The sequence below is a fragment of the Petaurus breviceps genome, unplaced genomic scaffold (genome assembly GCF_028583685.1).
Source record: "Petaurus breviceps papuanus isolate PSGF00001 unplaced genomic scaffold, PetGlider_PUasm1.0 185, whole genome shotgun sequence".
In the NCBI taxonomy this organism is placed as follows: Eukaryota; Metazoa; Chordata; class Mammalia; order Diprotodontia; family Petauridae; genus Petaurus; species Petaurus breviceps.
Genome location: NW_027185797.1, coordinates 27,952,784 through 27,965,885, shown reverse-complemented (window position 1 = coordinate 27,965,885; position 13,102 = coordinate 27,952,784). Strand labels below are relative to the sequence as shown.

The window sequence follows — 13,102 nt, the reverse complement described above, 5'->3', positions numbered from 1 at the left end:
AGCAAAGGAATGATGTGAAATAAAAACCCATGCGAGGAGCCTGGCTTGGAACTGGCAAATTATCTGGTGGAAAAGCAAGTCAAAACAAGTGGGTCAGCTGCACAGCCGGCTGACCACAGTACACAGAGCTTTGGAAGTCAGGAAGAAATGGGTTTGAATCTTGCCTCAGAGGCTCACTAGCTGTCTGACCATGGCCAAGTCCTATACCCTTTCTACATAGCTACAGGGTCTTCTGATGGAAAATAGTGTGAATAACAGCCCTGACTTCACAAGGTTGTTGCAAGACAACATGAGATAATGAGATAATGTACATAAAGTCTTTTTGCAAATCCCAATCCTATATAAATCAGACCAAGAGTCAAAAGACCTCGGGTTCAAGTCCTTCTGGTGACACATACTACATAAGGCTAAGCAAGTCACAAGCTCCCAGGTCCTGGGCTACTCTCAGGGGCCACAGGCGGCAGGAGGTGACTTAGGACATTGACAGAGGCAGTTCCTCATCAGTGAAGTATAGGTTCTAAACAAAATATATGTATATAATATTTCCCATAATATGTACAATACTTTGGAACTCCAAGTATCCTTTGATAACTAGCTGCATAAATTTGTGTAAAGCAAACCCTATTTTCCTAATAACTTTCATTCTAAAATTAAAAATGAACTCCCATGGGAGAAAAAAAGATTTCTAATAGGTTGGCTTCAAAACATTGAGTGAGTCCAGATAGCAGCCAGCCCTAAGACACGTTAAACACTGGAAGACCAGACGAGTCCTAAGCCTACAGTGCCCCAGTGCCCAGCACATGTGCCAAGACTTTGAGGCCCCATGTGGCCCTCTAGGTCCTCAAGTGTGGCCCTTTCACTGAATCCAAACTGAAGTTTGGGCTGTACTTGAGGACCTAGAGAGCTACATGTGGCCTCAAGGCCACAGGTTCCCCTCCCCCCCCCCCCCCCCCCACTAGATAAACGGAGAACATAATTCATATCTGTTGAACCCAACTGAGCTGCCTTCCCACCTGGCAGGTGCCTTTCTGTCAGCATCTCCCTTGTGCCTCTAGTGTGCCTTCTACAATTGCCTCGAATCCTAACGATTTCACCCACTCCTGGCAACGCTTCCCACTCTACCCTCTCAGCCCCTTCTCCAATACAGATTTCTTTGGACATCTGGTCAGATCTTTAAAATGCCATTTCCACTGATTTATGAGTGGCATACTGGTACTGAGGGGTGCGGGCATAGAAGTGACAGTGGAAATCATGGAAAGCCGGAAGCTAGCGTGTGCCGGCCAGAGCTCTGCTTCTCTGCCAGGCTTAGATGGCCCCAGGCTAAGCTCGCTGCAAGCTTCACACCAGCGATCACTTCTCACCCTGCTGCCCATCACCCTTCGGCAGCCTCCTCCACAGTAGCCCACAGGCCAAGAAATGTGTGCTACCTACGGTGGTTTTCCAACCATTTTATACTGGCTAACAGCCTTTAAGGAATGGCATCAATGACAGAAAATGTCTTTCCTTTTATTCATTTCAATGGCTTGGGGACTTACCTCGGCTGGGAGCTGTTCTGGGGGAACAACACTGCTTTCTCCTTTTCACCTCTCATGGGATTTGGTGCAGTGGGTGACCTTGTCCCTCAACAGTGGCTGACCTGACCCTCCCACAAAACAGTGCTGACACAACACCTGTCTGCAAATATTTAGTCTCTTTCATGGGGGTGTCAGGGGATATTTCCACAGCCCACTACACTGCTGTCCACCCTCTCCTATGGGACCCTCTCTTCTCCCCTGTTCTTCCTCACCGTGTTTTCTCTCGCAGGCAACATGGTGCCATGTAAAAGGACACTGCACTTGAGGTCAGAAGACCTGTGTGCAAATTCAACCTGTCATTTACTTTCCCACGTGATCCTGGGGAAGTCACTGAACCTCACAGACCTCCTTTTCTTCACTTGCAAAATAAGATGAACGCGGCAGTCCTTTCCAGACCTTTCTGCCCACTCCCTCTTGGGCTTTCTCCTTTTTGGCCCCCAAGGTCCTATCTTGGGCCTGTTCGTCCCTGAGAGTTCAGTTTTCAACTCTGCACAAGTGATGCCCAAATCTGTATACTCAGTCCTACTCTCTCCACTGAACACACCTCACATTTCTAAATATCTGCTGGGCATCTCCACCTGGATTATGGCTCCTAAAATGAGAAATAACTTAAGCCAAACTCACTCTCCTTCTCCCAACATAATAATAACTGACATTTATAAACTGCTTTAAATAGGTTCTGTTCTGATCCTTCTTAAGAAGCCTGTGGAAGAGGAAGAGTATAGAGGTGGCATCATCCCCATTTTACAGATGAGAAAACTGACACTCCAAGGGTTTAAGGGATGAGCACCCAGCCCAAGGGTCTCCGAACACCAAGTCTAGAGCTCTGCCCAGTCTAGCAGGATGTTTTCTGTGCTTGCCTCCACCATCCTGCCTTTCCTCCCCTTACCCCCTCTACATATAATCAACGGACAATCCTAATCATAAGCCATAAAATCTTGTGAATTCATCCCCTTCTTTGCCCTCATGTTACCACAAATCTAGTTCAAGCCCCCTTTACATGACCTTTCCTGATCCCCCGAGTTGTTAAGGCTCTCTCCTCTGTCAAAATATATAATTTGTATTTAACATATATGTATGAGTTCTACTAGGCGGCGAGTACCGGATCAAGGGTTAGGAAGATCCGAGTTCAAACCCTACATTGCTTACTAAGCCTGTCACCTGAGTCAGTGACTTCCCCTGTCTGCCTCAGGTCCCTCATCTGTAAAATGGGGAAGTCGCTCACAGGGTGGTGACGAGGATCGGATGTGGTATGCATGAAGGGCCTGCTGCAGGAATCCTGGCTACCCACCATCGCCGCTGTCACTGCTGGTTTGTTGTTCCACCTGAGCACAAGGGCTGTTTCCAGACTGCTTCTGTGTCCCCAGTGCCTACTATACATACGTGTGTTGTTCAGTCATTTTCAGTCCTGTCTGACTCTTTGTGACTCCATTTAAGGTTTTCTTGGCAGAAATACTGGAGCGATTTCCATTCCCTTCTCCAGCTCATTTAACAGATGAGGAAACTGAGGCAAAGAGGGTGAAGTGACTTGCCCAGGGTCACACAGTCGGTAACTGACATAACATTTGAACTCCGGTGTTCCTAACCCTAGGCCTGGTCACCCAGCTGTCACATCCCCCATTAAGGCCTGAGAGAAAGAGATCTAAAATAACAACAAAGACCATTTGGCCAAATCTTGGGAAGAGAAAGACTAAATCACCTGGAGCTGCACAGACCCTCTCTCCCAATGTGTGCTTCATTATAGCAATCTCTCCTCTTGCAAGAGCCTCAGATATGGAGCCAAAGGACTCATTATATAATGAAGGGTAAAACATTTTTACTATATCAGATTTAAAATTTTATGAGGTATATGTCTCATCGACATGCCACTTCTCATTCAAATATAAACATTTGGAAACCCTACAGTTATCCAACACACACAGACACACACACAGGTACTTTACCTGTTCCCCATCTTTGAAATCTTTGCATGCCTCTGGGAATATGTCATAAAGAATGAGAGGGTATCCATGTTTGATGAGATTTTTGGCCATTGGATTTCCCATGTTGCCCAGTCCAATGAATCCAACTGGAGTCTTGGAAGCCATTGACCTAGAACACACTGATTTCAATACAATATTTTCAATCATCATGAAAAAAATAATTTTTTTACACTTCAAATGACTTTTAAATTTCAATTTTTTGTTAAAAGATTTAAAGTTAGAAATACCCACAGAGGAATAAGCGATGTAATTTCTAATGATCCTATATTCATTACCATTATCCAGTATCTCATCTAGGAGAAAATTAACTTCTCTTGTTGTCTACATCCCTTCCTTCTCTCCCCCATCTTTAGTAATGCTTCTAAAAGGCTCCATTTGTTAGACAGTCAGCATCTCCTGTCCCAACCAAAGCCTGAACAATTCATTTCTTCCCCAACTCACAGTAGTAAGCCTCACCTCCAACAGGGCAGGCGAGCACTCTGATTTCTGAGCAGATGGACACTTGGATCTAAGGTAATAAAAGTTAACTAGTTTCCAAAGATGCTCGTTCTGATTCATTTGGACTATAATTCCAAGACAATAATAATACCAGATCCTCATCACTAGCTCCTTGACACCCCAATTTTAGTGCCATTGAACACAAAGGCATCTTGTACTATCTGAGCTTTTCAAACTATGTGAAAATCTTTTTTCTTCCATTAACTAAGAATATCTTAAGTCACCAGGAAAGTTTACTAGTTAAAGGGACAAGGTATGGAAAAATCTTTGCAATGAGAATCCTTGCCTCTTTTCCCAACATACTCCCCAGCCTATGACTGAATCAGTACCAGGAGTTCAAGGGCAGAAATCTCTTCTTCATCAGTCCACATCAACAAATCATCTGAACTTCCAGGAGAGGCCTGGGCACTGGCCAAAGTCACACTGGACCCAGGTATTTCTGACTCTGGGCAGCTAGGTGGCACCTTAGTGCCAGGCCTAGAGTCAGGAAGACCCGAGTCCAAATATGACCTCAGACACTTCCTAGCTGTGTGACCAAGTCACTTAACCCTGTTTGCCTCAGTTTCCTCATCTATAAAATGAGCTGGAGAAAGAAATGGCAAACCATGCCAGTATCTCTACCATGAAAACCCCCAAATGGAGTTACAAAGAGTTGGACAGGACTGAAACAACCAAACATCTCTTACTCCAAGACTGGATCTTTATCCATGAGGCCGCCAATGCTCATTTTCAGAAGTCCCCAGACCCTTAGCAATGTTTATTTTCCAAGAAGTACCACAGTTCAATGGATAAAGAGCCACCTTTAGGCACGAACTAGCTAGGCTCAAGACCCTTTAAATACCTAAAGGCTGCCAGATCCAGCAGATGACTTACATTCTTAACGTCCCAGGCCCCAAGTAGCCCAATATTACTGATCTGCTTTTGAGAAAGGAGTTTCTTTCTGGGGACTTTCTCAAACCAATGAAATCACAGGATCAGGGCAAAAAAAAATCAACTGTTTTTTCTCTATTTATAAATAAGTTACCCAACCAAATTAAAATGTCTGCCTTGCTTTTAACACTGTTTAGGCCTGTGGTTGCCCTAAAGTCTACAGATTCTGATTTTAGCTCTGGTTCTGCCCCTCACTAGGTCGGTGACCTCAGGCAAGTCACTAACACTCTGAGGTGAAGCTTCCCCATTCAGAAAAGGAAGAGAATTAATTATAGGCTCTCTCAGAATATGTGGGTCAGCACCTAAAAGAAATCCTGGAGAACCTGCCAGGGGCCAGGTGAATACTAACAACATGCTCCTGGCAAGGCAGCGGTGCCGATGAGATGTACAGATCAGTAAAAAAAAAAAAAAAAAAAAAAAAAAAAAAAGCCTGAGGACTGATTTTAAAAATAAAAGCCAAAACAAAAAAACTTCCCCTGTAAGACTGGTCTCTAGAATGAGAAAGCTTTGCAAGATTTAATGCAGGAAAGATGTGTCAAGTACTCCCTTTGCACAAAGTTCTGCACAAAGATGAAATAAGTCACACTCTGGCATCATGGGACTTTAGGACTGAACTGCCAAGCTAAGACACACACATATGTAAATAAATTGTATAATTGCACTACAAATTAATATTAATAAACAAAATTATGAGTACAAAGAGAAGGCCCAAAGTGCTATGAAAAAATTTAAGGAGAGAGAAATCCCTTGCAGCTGAAGGAGGAAAGGAAGGCTGAGGGGGGCCCAGACAGCAGGGGAAGGTCTCACCAGGTGGAAAAACGGGGACAGGCGGAGGGGCAGGAGGTGGGAAGTGTTCTACCTCTAGACTGAGGCTAGTATGACCAAAGGTTCAGAACTTGGAAAATGTGAGATGAAGCTGGAGAAATACAGCAGAAACAAGCTTCTGGAAGGCCCTAACTATCAGGATGAGAAGTGGATAACTCATCAGCAATGGGGAGATACTTAGGAGTTTTTGGAGCAGGGGAGCCATGTTCAAAACTATCAATACATTATGACATAGCAGTGAAGGCCAGATTGAAGAAGGAGTCCTTAAGCTGGAGGCCACAGCCTACAGACAAATCTCAGGGGAGCCTGTGGGCTTGGAGGGGAAAACAATTACATGTTTAATTTTAACAACCTCTAACCAAAATTTAGAATTTCATTCAATTGTGAATTTTTTTTAATCTGAGAAGGGGTCCACAGGCTTCAGCAGATTGCCAAAGGGGTGCAATTACACCCAGAGGGTATAAAAGCCTCTGAATTAGAGAGACAAGAGGTGACAAAGGTTGGGTTCAGAAATCACTTAGCCCAACCTTCTTAGTTACAGATTAGAAAGTGAAGGGGCAGAGGAAAAGTGATGTGCCCCAAGATGCTAAGGAGACAAAGCCGGGATTCCAAGCCAGGCCAAGGAATCCAAAAGCCACAGCCTTCCCCACCACATCTCACACTAGTCAGGAGGCTACCCACAAAAGGCTTCAGAAGCTACATAAATGCAGATGAGGGACTTCATGGCAGAAAGTTCCCTTCCATTATTAACTAGTCATTCACCAGTCTGCTAAAAAAAGACAGAGAAGCATTTAGTAAGTCCCCACTGTGTGCAGGTACACAGAGAGCAAGGGAGGCACTCCAGTGACTTCCCAGGTAACGCAGGGATAACTAGCCCTTTAAACACTCTAGTCCTTTTTCTCCAGCCCTCGGTGAAGCCCTGATAAAATATAAGAATACACTTTGGACTAGTAAACACAGCACCCCGACCCTAACGTCATCTTTCTTTCATGACTCAGGATGTCGGGATGCCTCACATTTAACATGTAAATGTTAATTACTGCCATACAAGACAGCACACATCTAACATCACACCTGCCTTCAAAGGTGTGTTTTGTTTTCAAATAAATTCCAGATAAAGGCTTTTCTTCTTGTCCTTGGTCTCTTTCATTTGAACCTACAGTGAAGAATGTGTAACAGCACCTGGCTTCTTCTCGTTGCTGCACTCGGGATTCTCCCTTCATCACTGGCCAAGGGCTTCCTCTGCTTCTCCTTGGCAGACATCTGTTCCCTTCCTTTTCTGCCCCCAACATCTGTCCCTGTCTGCCTCTATTCGCCTCCTTTTCCTTGGCTTCCTGCAATACAGGTCTCAGGATTTTTCTAGCTAACCTCTAAATTTAGGGTCTCCTCACTCATGGAACCAATGGATCCTGACCACTTCTCAAACTGATTTCCACATACATTTGCCTTCAAAAAAAACAATGCAACTTCCCAGAATGTTGCTGTTAAATGAGTTCCAACAACCCGAGGCTTAACTGCAGCATATAATCATTATAGAGATGGCTATTTACAATTCCATTTGCAGAGACTAAAACAAAAGGCCCTTCATCTTAAGTGAAACCAAGACACAGTGATTCCGAAATCAAAGAACCAGAAAGTCATGCTAATCCTTCCTACCCAGCCTCCTCCAAGCTGTCTTATTAGGGGTACTCTTTCCCCCAAAACTCCTTGCCAGGTCTGGAAACAGGATTCAATCAACTTTGCCATTGCTCCCAGAAGGCGCGTGTCGGTCTCCCCTATTCTGCTCCCGCTTCCCACCTGGCAGGCGCCCTAGAAGGCACACTCCCTGAGAGCAGGGGTCAGCTTTGTTGTGGGATTTTCATCCCCAGAGCTTGGAAAAGTGCTCTGCACACAGGAAGCACCGAATAAGTGCTGTTTCCATTCTGCTGAATGAGCGTTAAGAAGTTTCTTACAAATAATTGGAAATTATTTAATGAAATAAATAAAAATGTATTGGAAAAAGCTTTGTCATTCACTCATTCCTTCAACTCCATCTTCAACATTAAACAACACTTCCTAAAGACAAATTCTCTCAATGGTATCTGCTCTGAAGCATTCCACCAAGAGACCTCCTTGGGACAGTAAGTCTTCATCATTTTAATATTTGCGCTTGAAAGAGGCCCGATACCCCAGAGGGCAGCGAGGTGCATCAGGATGGACCAGTGACCCTTCAGTGCCAATTTAAAGTTATCAAGTGTCCAAAAGGGCCTTTGCCTTAAATATTTCAGTCCAATAATAACCACAGGCCTCTTCAGAAGAAAAGATGGACACAAGAGGCTAAGGGACACATTATGCTTTCTAATTCTAAGCTATTTTCTTTTTATAAGTCACTTAATGTAAGAGGGAGGTGGGAAATTGGGAAAGAATCTTTACAACCTATGTCTCTGACAAAGGACTCATTTCTAAAATATACAGAGAATTGAGTCAAATTTATAAGAATACAAGTCATTTCCCAATTGATAAATGGTCAAAGGATATGAACAGGCAATTTTCAGAGAAAGAAATTAAAGATATCTATAAGCACATGAAGAAATGCTCTAAATTACCAGTAGAGAAATGCAAATCAAAACAACTCTGAGGTACCACATCTCACCAGTCAGATTGGCTAGACAAAACAGGAAAATGACAAATGCTGGAGAGGATGTGGGCAAATTGGAACACTAATGCATTGCTGGTAGAGTTGTGAACTGATCCAGCCTTTCTGGAGAACAATCTGGAATTATGCCCAAAAGGCTATAAATACTTTCATATCCTTTGAGCCAGCAATACCACTCCTAGGGTTATATCCCAAAGAGATCATAGAAGTGGGAGGAAGACCCATATGTACAAAAATGTTTATAGCAGCTCTTTTTGTGGTGGCAAAGAATTGGAAATTAAGGGGGTGCCCATCAATTGGGAAATGGCTGAACAAGTTGTGGTATATGCATGTTATGGAATACTATTGTGCTATAAGAAATGAGGAGCAGATGGTCTTCATATTTACCTGGAGAAGCTTATACAAACTGATGCTGAGTGAGAAGAGTAGAACCAGGAGAAATTTATACACAATTACAGACACAACATGTGTGTGATGACCAACTTTGATAGACTGGACTCTTCTCAGCAATGCAGTGATATAAGTCAATCCCAAAAGACTCATGATGGAGAGAAATGTGTGCATCCAGAGAAAGAACTAGAAAGAACTGAGTTTATATCCAGATGGAAGCAAAATACCTGATCTTTTTCCTTCTCTTGTTTGGTTTTATGTCTTCTTTACCATTTTTCATTCCATCTGATACAATCCGTCTTTATAACCTGACTAATGTATAATGTGAAAGTATTTACAGATCCTATACTTGACTATATGCCGCCATGGGGGGGAGGGGAGGGAGGGGGACAAAACGTGAAACTCAAGGAATTGTGGAATTGAATCCTGTAAACTAAAAGGAAACAAACAAATTAATTTTTAAAAAAAAGTCACTTAATGAGAAGCATAGTCTGTTATTCCAAACTTCCTTGATAGTAATGCTACTGACTTAATTATAACAATCAGAAACCTGGCATTGTGCCAGATTGATTATGGCAAATTATGCACAGGAAAGAGAAAGTTTAGAATCTGGCATGAGTAAGCAGGGTGAACTCTAATTTAGAGGGCTTTTTAATATTCTTAAGGTCATGATAGGGCTCTACGGTAAAGTTAGGCACTATGGGGGATTAAAAATCAGTCAAAAAGTCCCTGCCCTCAAGAGGTTCACAACCTAGTCATAATAACACACATAATTCACATTCATACAGGGCACTAAGTTGTACAAAGTGCTTTCCTCACAACCCCCCTATGAGGGGACTAGGAGCAAAGACAAACACGCCAACAACTAACAGAAAAGAGAAGGTGCAGGCCCAGTCACATGTGTGCCTGAGAGATCACATGGAAGGGCGAAGAAGGAAGAGGGGACCCTAGGGAGGGTCTGGGCCAGGTGCAGAGGGCAGAGCGCCAAAGCTGAGACAGCCTCTGCCCTCGAGGCACCAACCGCTCTGGGGACAGCAAGGATTCTAGGCAGAGGGCAGGCTGGGGACGAAAGGCCAGGTTGGGGGGGTCACAGCACACCTATGGGGGGACAGCAGAGGCTGCCGCAAAAACATGGAAGGCCCAGAATGCAGATCAAGGAGACGGGGCTTTCTGTGACTAGCAATCAGGAGCCTCCACATGGACGTTCCCCATCCTTCTCTATACTCTCTGGCCCAGTGACCCCTCAGCTGCCCAGCTCTGCCTGATCTTCTCACCTCTCCTGAGCCAGAATTCTCTATCACCAAACGCCCGTGGGACATCTCCAACTCAAAACAGAATTCATTCACTTCACGCCAAACCTGGTGATGGCATGGCCATCTTTCCAGGCTTCCAACCTCAATGTCAGCTTACCTCTTCCCTTTCCCCCACCCCACATAGGCTGTCTTGCTGTCTCTACATCCCCGGCACCCCTCCCTTCTCTCAGCTGGGCTCCCACCCTTGGCAGAGGCCTTAACACCTGTGCAACTGTCTCTCAACTGGTCTCTCTGCCTCAGGTCTCCTCAAAGCAGAAGCCTCCTCAAAGTGGCTGCCAAGGACTGACCAAGGATTAACCAGGTCATCCCCTACAATACCTTTCCCCACCAGAGCTCCACAGGTTCCCCATTCGCCCCACATTTAGAGCCCTTCACAAGCTGACCCATCTCTCTCCAAATTCAGAGCAGATAACTCCTGTTGCCAGGCTTGGGTGCAGCCTGACCCACCTCCTCTCGGTCCTCATTCCTCCCACCTCCAGGCTCTGCCCAGAACCCACCATCTTCCCATCTACAGAATTCCCCCACTCTCCCACAGGCCGCCCCACCCCCACCTTGTATTTATTCTCTGGATTTGTCCTTCATATACTTATTTATGAATCCCTAAGAGAATGCACCTCGAAGGACTGATTGTTTTCTTGTGTCTGTATCCCCAGCACCCAACAGTGTCTGGCACATAGTAGACACTTAATAAAGGCTTGTCAAATGACTGGGAGAGTATCATCACAAAGTGGGATGGTATAATTTAAAGTAGTATCTCCTGAAATCAAATTCTGACCACAAATCATCACGTGGATGACTGAAGTGCACATTTTCTAGGATGAGGAATTGAATTAAGTAGTAAGTTTCCCCAAAAGCAAGTATATATCCTTTGTCAAAAGGGTCCAGCAACCTTGGGGAAGCTGGTCATCTTGATTAACCCCGTTAATGATTTTTCCCTGGCGATGTTAGTGTTCCAACAGCATTTTTCTGGGGAAAACATACATACATCTTTGGAATTCCCTCTGCCATGGCTGGCAAAAAACACTTAAGCTCAATTTTAGGGCAAGACATAAAACTTACCTTTAAAAAAAAGCTTTCCATAATGCTTAACAAGACACCCTATTTTATGCTGGTAATTTTTTTTTTAATGACCACTGCTATTTTAAATATCACCATGCTGTTCTGTGCTTACCATAACCTAAAACTTTTAAGTGAACAGGTCAGATTTTTAACAATACAACTTGACTATGTCAGTCATGATGTCCACACAATATTCTATCCTTTACAGAACACTGGAAAACACTACACAATTAAGTAAGATTAAAAACTGAAATAATGTCTCAACATGTCCCCTTTTTTTCTTAAAATCCCTAATATTCTCAATAAGTGGGGCAGCCAGGTAGCATAGCGAGTAAGAGCACTGGCTCCAGTGTCGGGATGACCTGGGGATTGAATCTGGGCTCAGCCACTTAGCAGCCACCCAGAATCACCTGGCTGTGTAACCTTGAGCAAGTTACTTAACCCCGATTGCTTTAAAAAAAAAAAAATTCTCAATAAGTTATAGGTGTGTCTTTACTCTTCGCAATTATATCAAATTAAAATTTATTTTTTTCTACTAAACTCAAAGTAGGAAAGTAAAATGTCACATCACACAGAAATCAGAATGTGAAAATAATCAATTTGTTACTGATTTCCAAAATATCCTCCATAAATCCCCTCAAAGCAAGGTCGTACTTAAAATCATAACTGTCATCACACAATACTGCTGAGCCAAAAAGCCTGAAGTAAAATAGATGTAAAAAGACAGACAAGGTGTAAACAGAAGACTCTTATTCTCATTTTATTCTCTGTACTTGTATCTCTAGAGCCTATGGCTGACTGACTGACTAACTGATCTCCTCCTATTACTGTTACAGCCTGAGACCTCAGAACTTCCATGAGTAATTTATGGGCACTTCCATCACTCATAAAAGAGTAATAACTCCCACACACATTCTACTATGAAATGGTGAAGAAGGAAGAAAGGAGGGAGGGAAGAAGGGAGGATGGAAGGAAGGAAGGGAGAGAGGGAGGAAGGAAGCAAGGAGGAAGGGAAGGGAGGGAGGGAGGGAGGAAGGAAGGAAGGAAGGAAGGAAGGGAGGGGGGGAGGAAGGGAGGAAGGGAGGAGGGAGGAAGGAAAGGAGGGAGGAAGGAAGGAGGGAGGCTGAAAACAGGCAGCATTCCTGCTGTGCCGAATCACCACCGTGAGCGGGCACAGAGTCTGGGCTTACTCCTCCGCTCCTGGCACCTGTCTCCTGAGTGCAGCAAAGCTGCTGCCCTGCGCTTTCCCGGGTAAAGGGGCTGGGAAGGCTTGGAGCACAGGGTCAGCGCTGGAAGGGCCCCCTCATGGTGCAGCTGGGGAAACTGAGGACTGGAGAGACTAAATGACTTTCAGGGGCTGGACGCTGCCAAGGCAGGTGTGAGGTCCGTGCGTGGGCCTCCCGCGCGGGGCAGCACGCCACCTAAGAGAACCCTGGCCGGCCGCTTCTCTGCTCTAAAGGACACAGAGAGCTCACTGAGTCTATGAGATAAGGGAAAGGCAAAGGCCATCATCAGCTGTCACCAACCGGCCGGAGAAACGAGGCTGGTACTGTTATTGTTTTTAATGAAAACCGTGGACAACAGCTGAGGTCGCGGCTTCTAGCAATGGAGGGGGACGGGAGGAGGGGGAGAGGGGCAGGGGCAGGCACGCACCCGAACCCACCCACCCACCCACAGGTGTGGGGACACCCACGCTACCTGTTTCTCTCCCGGACTCTTTAACTAGGCTACCCGTGCGTGGAGCCTGGCACACAGCAGGCGCTTAATGAATGCTGACTGATGGGTCCCACATCCGTCCCGGGCGCTCCAGTCCCGGCTGTCACGTCCCTAGACCGCGCCTGGGCCTCAGTTTCCCCCTGTGTACACTACCCCAGCTCACTGGCTCGGGTCTGAAGC

At 45.0% G+C, this 13,102-nt stretch overlaps 1 protein-coding gene across 1 annotated transcript in view; it reads right to left on the bottom strand.

The window, feature by feature from the left end:
• HIBADH (3-hydroxyisobutyrate dehydrogenase) overlaps positions 1–13,102 on the bottom strand; it is a 149,936-nt gene that overhangs the window by 136,103 nt on the left and 731 nt on the right. Inside the window, exon 2 of the mRNA XM_069088656.1 lies at positions 3,518–3,675. Coding sequence (XP_068944757.1) covers positions 3,518–3,675 — 158 coding nt within the window. The remainder of the gene's footprint in view (positions 1–3,517; positions 3,676–13,102) is intronic.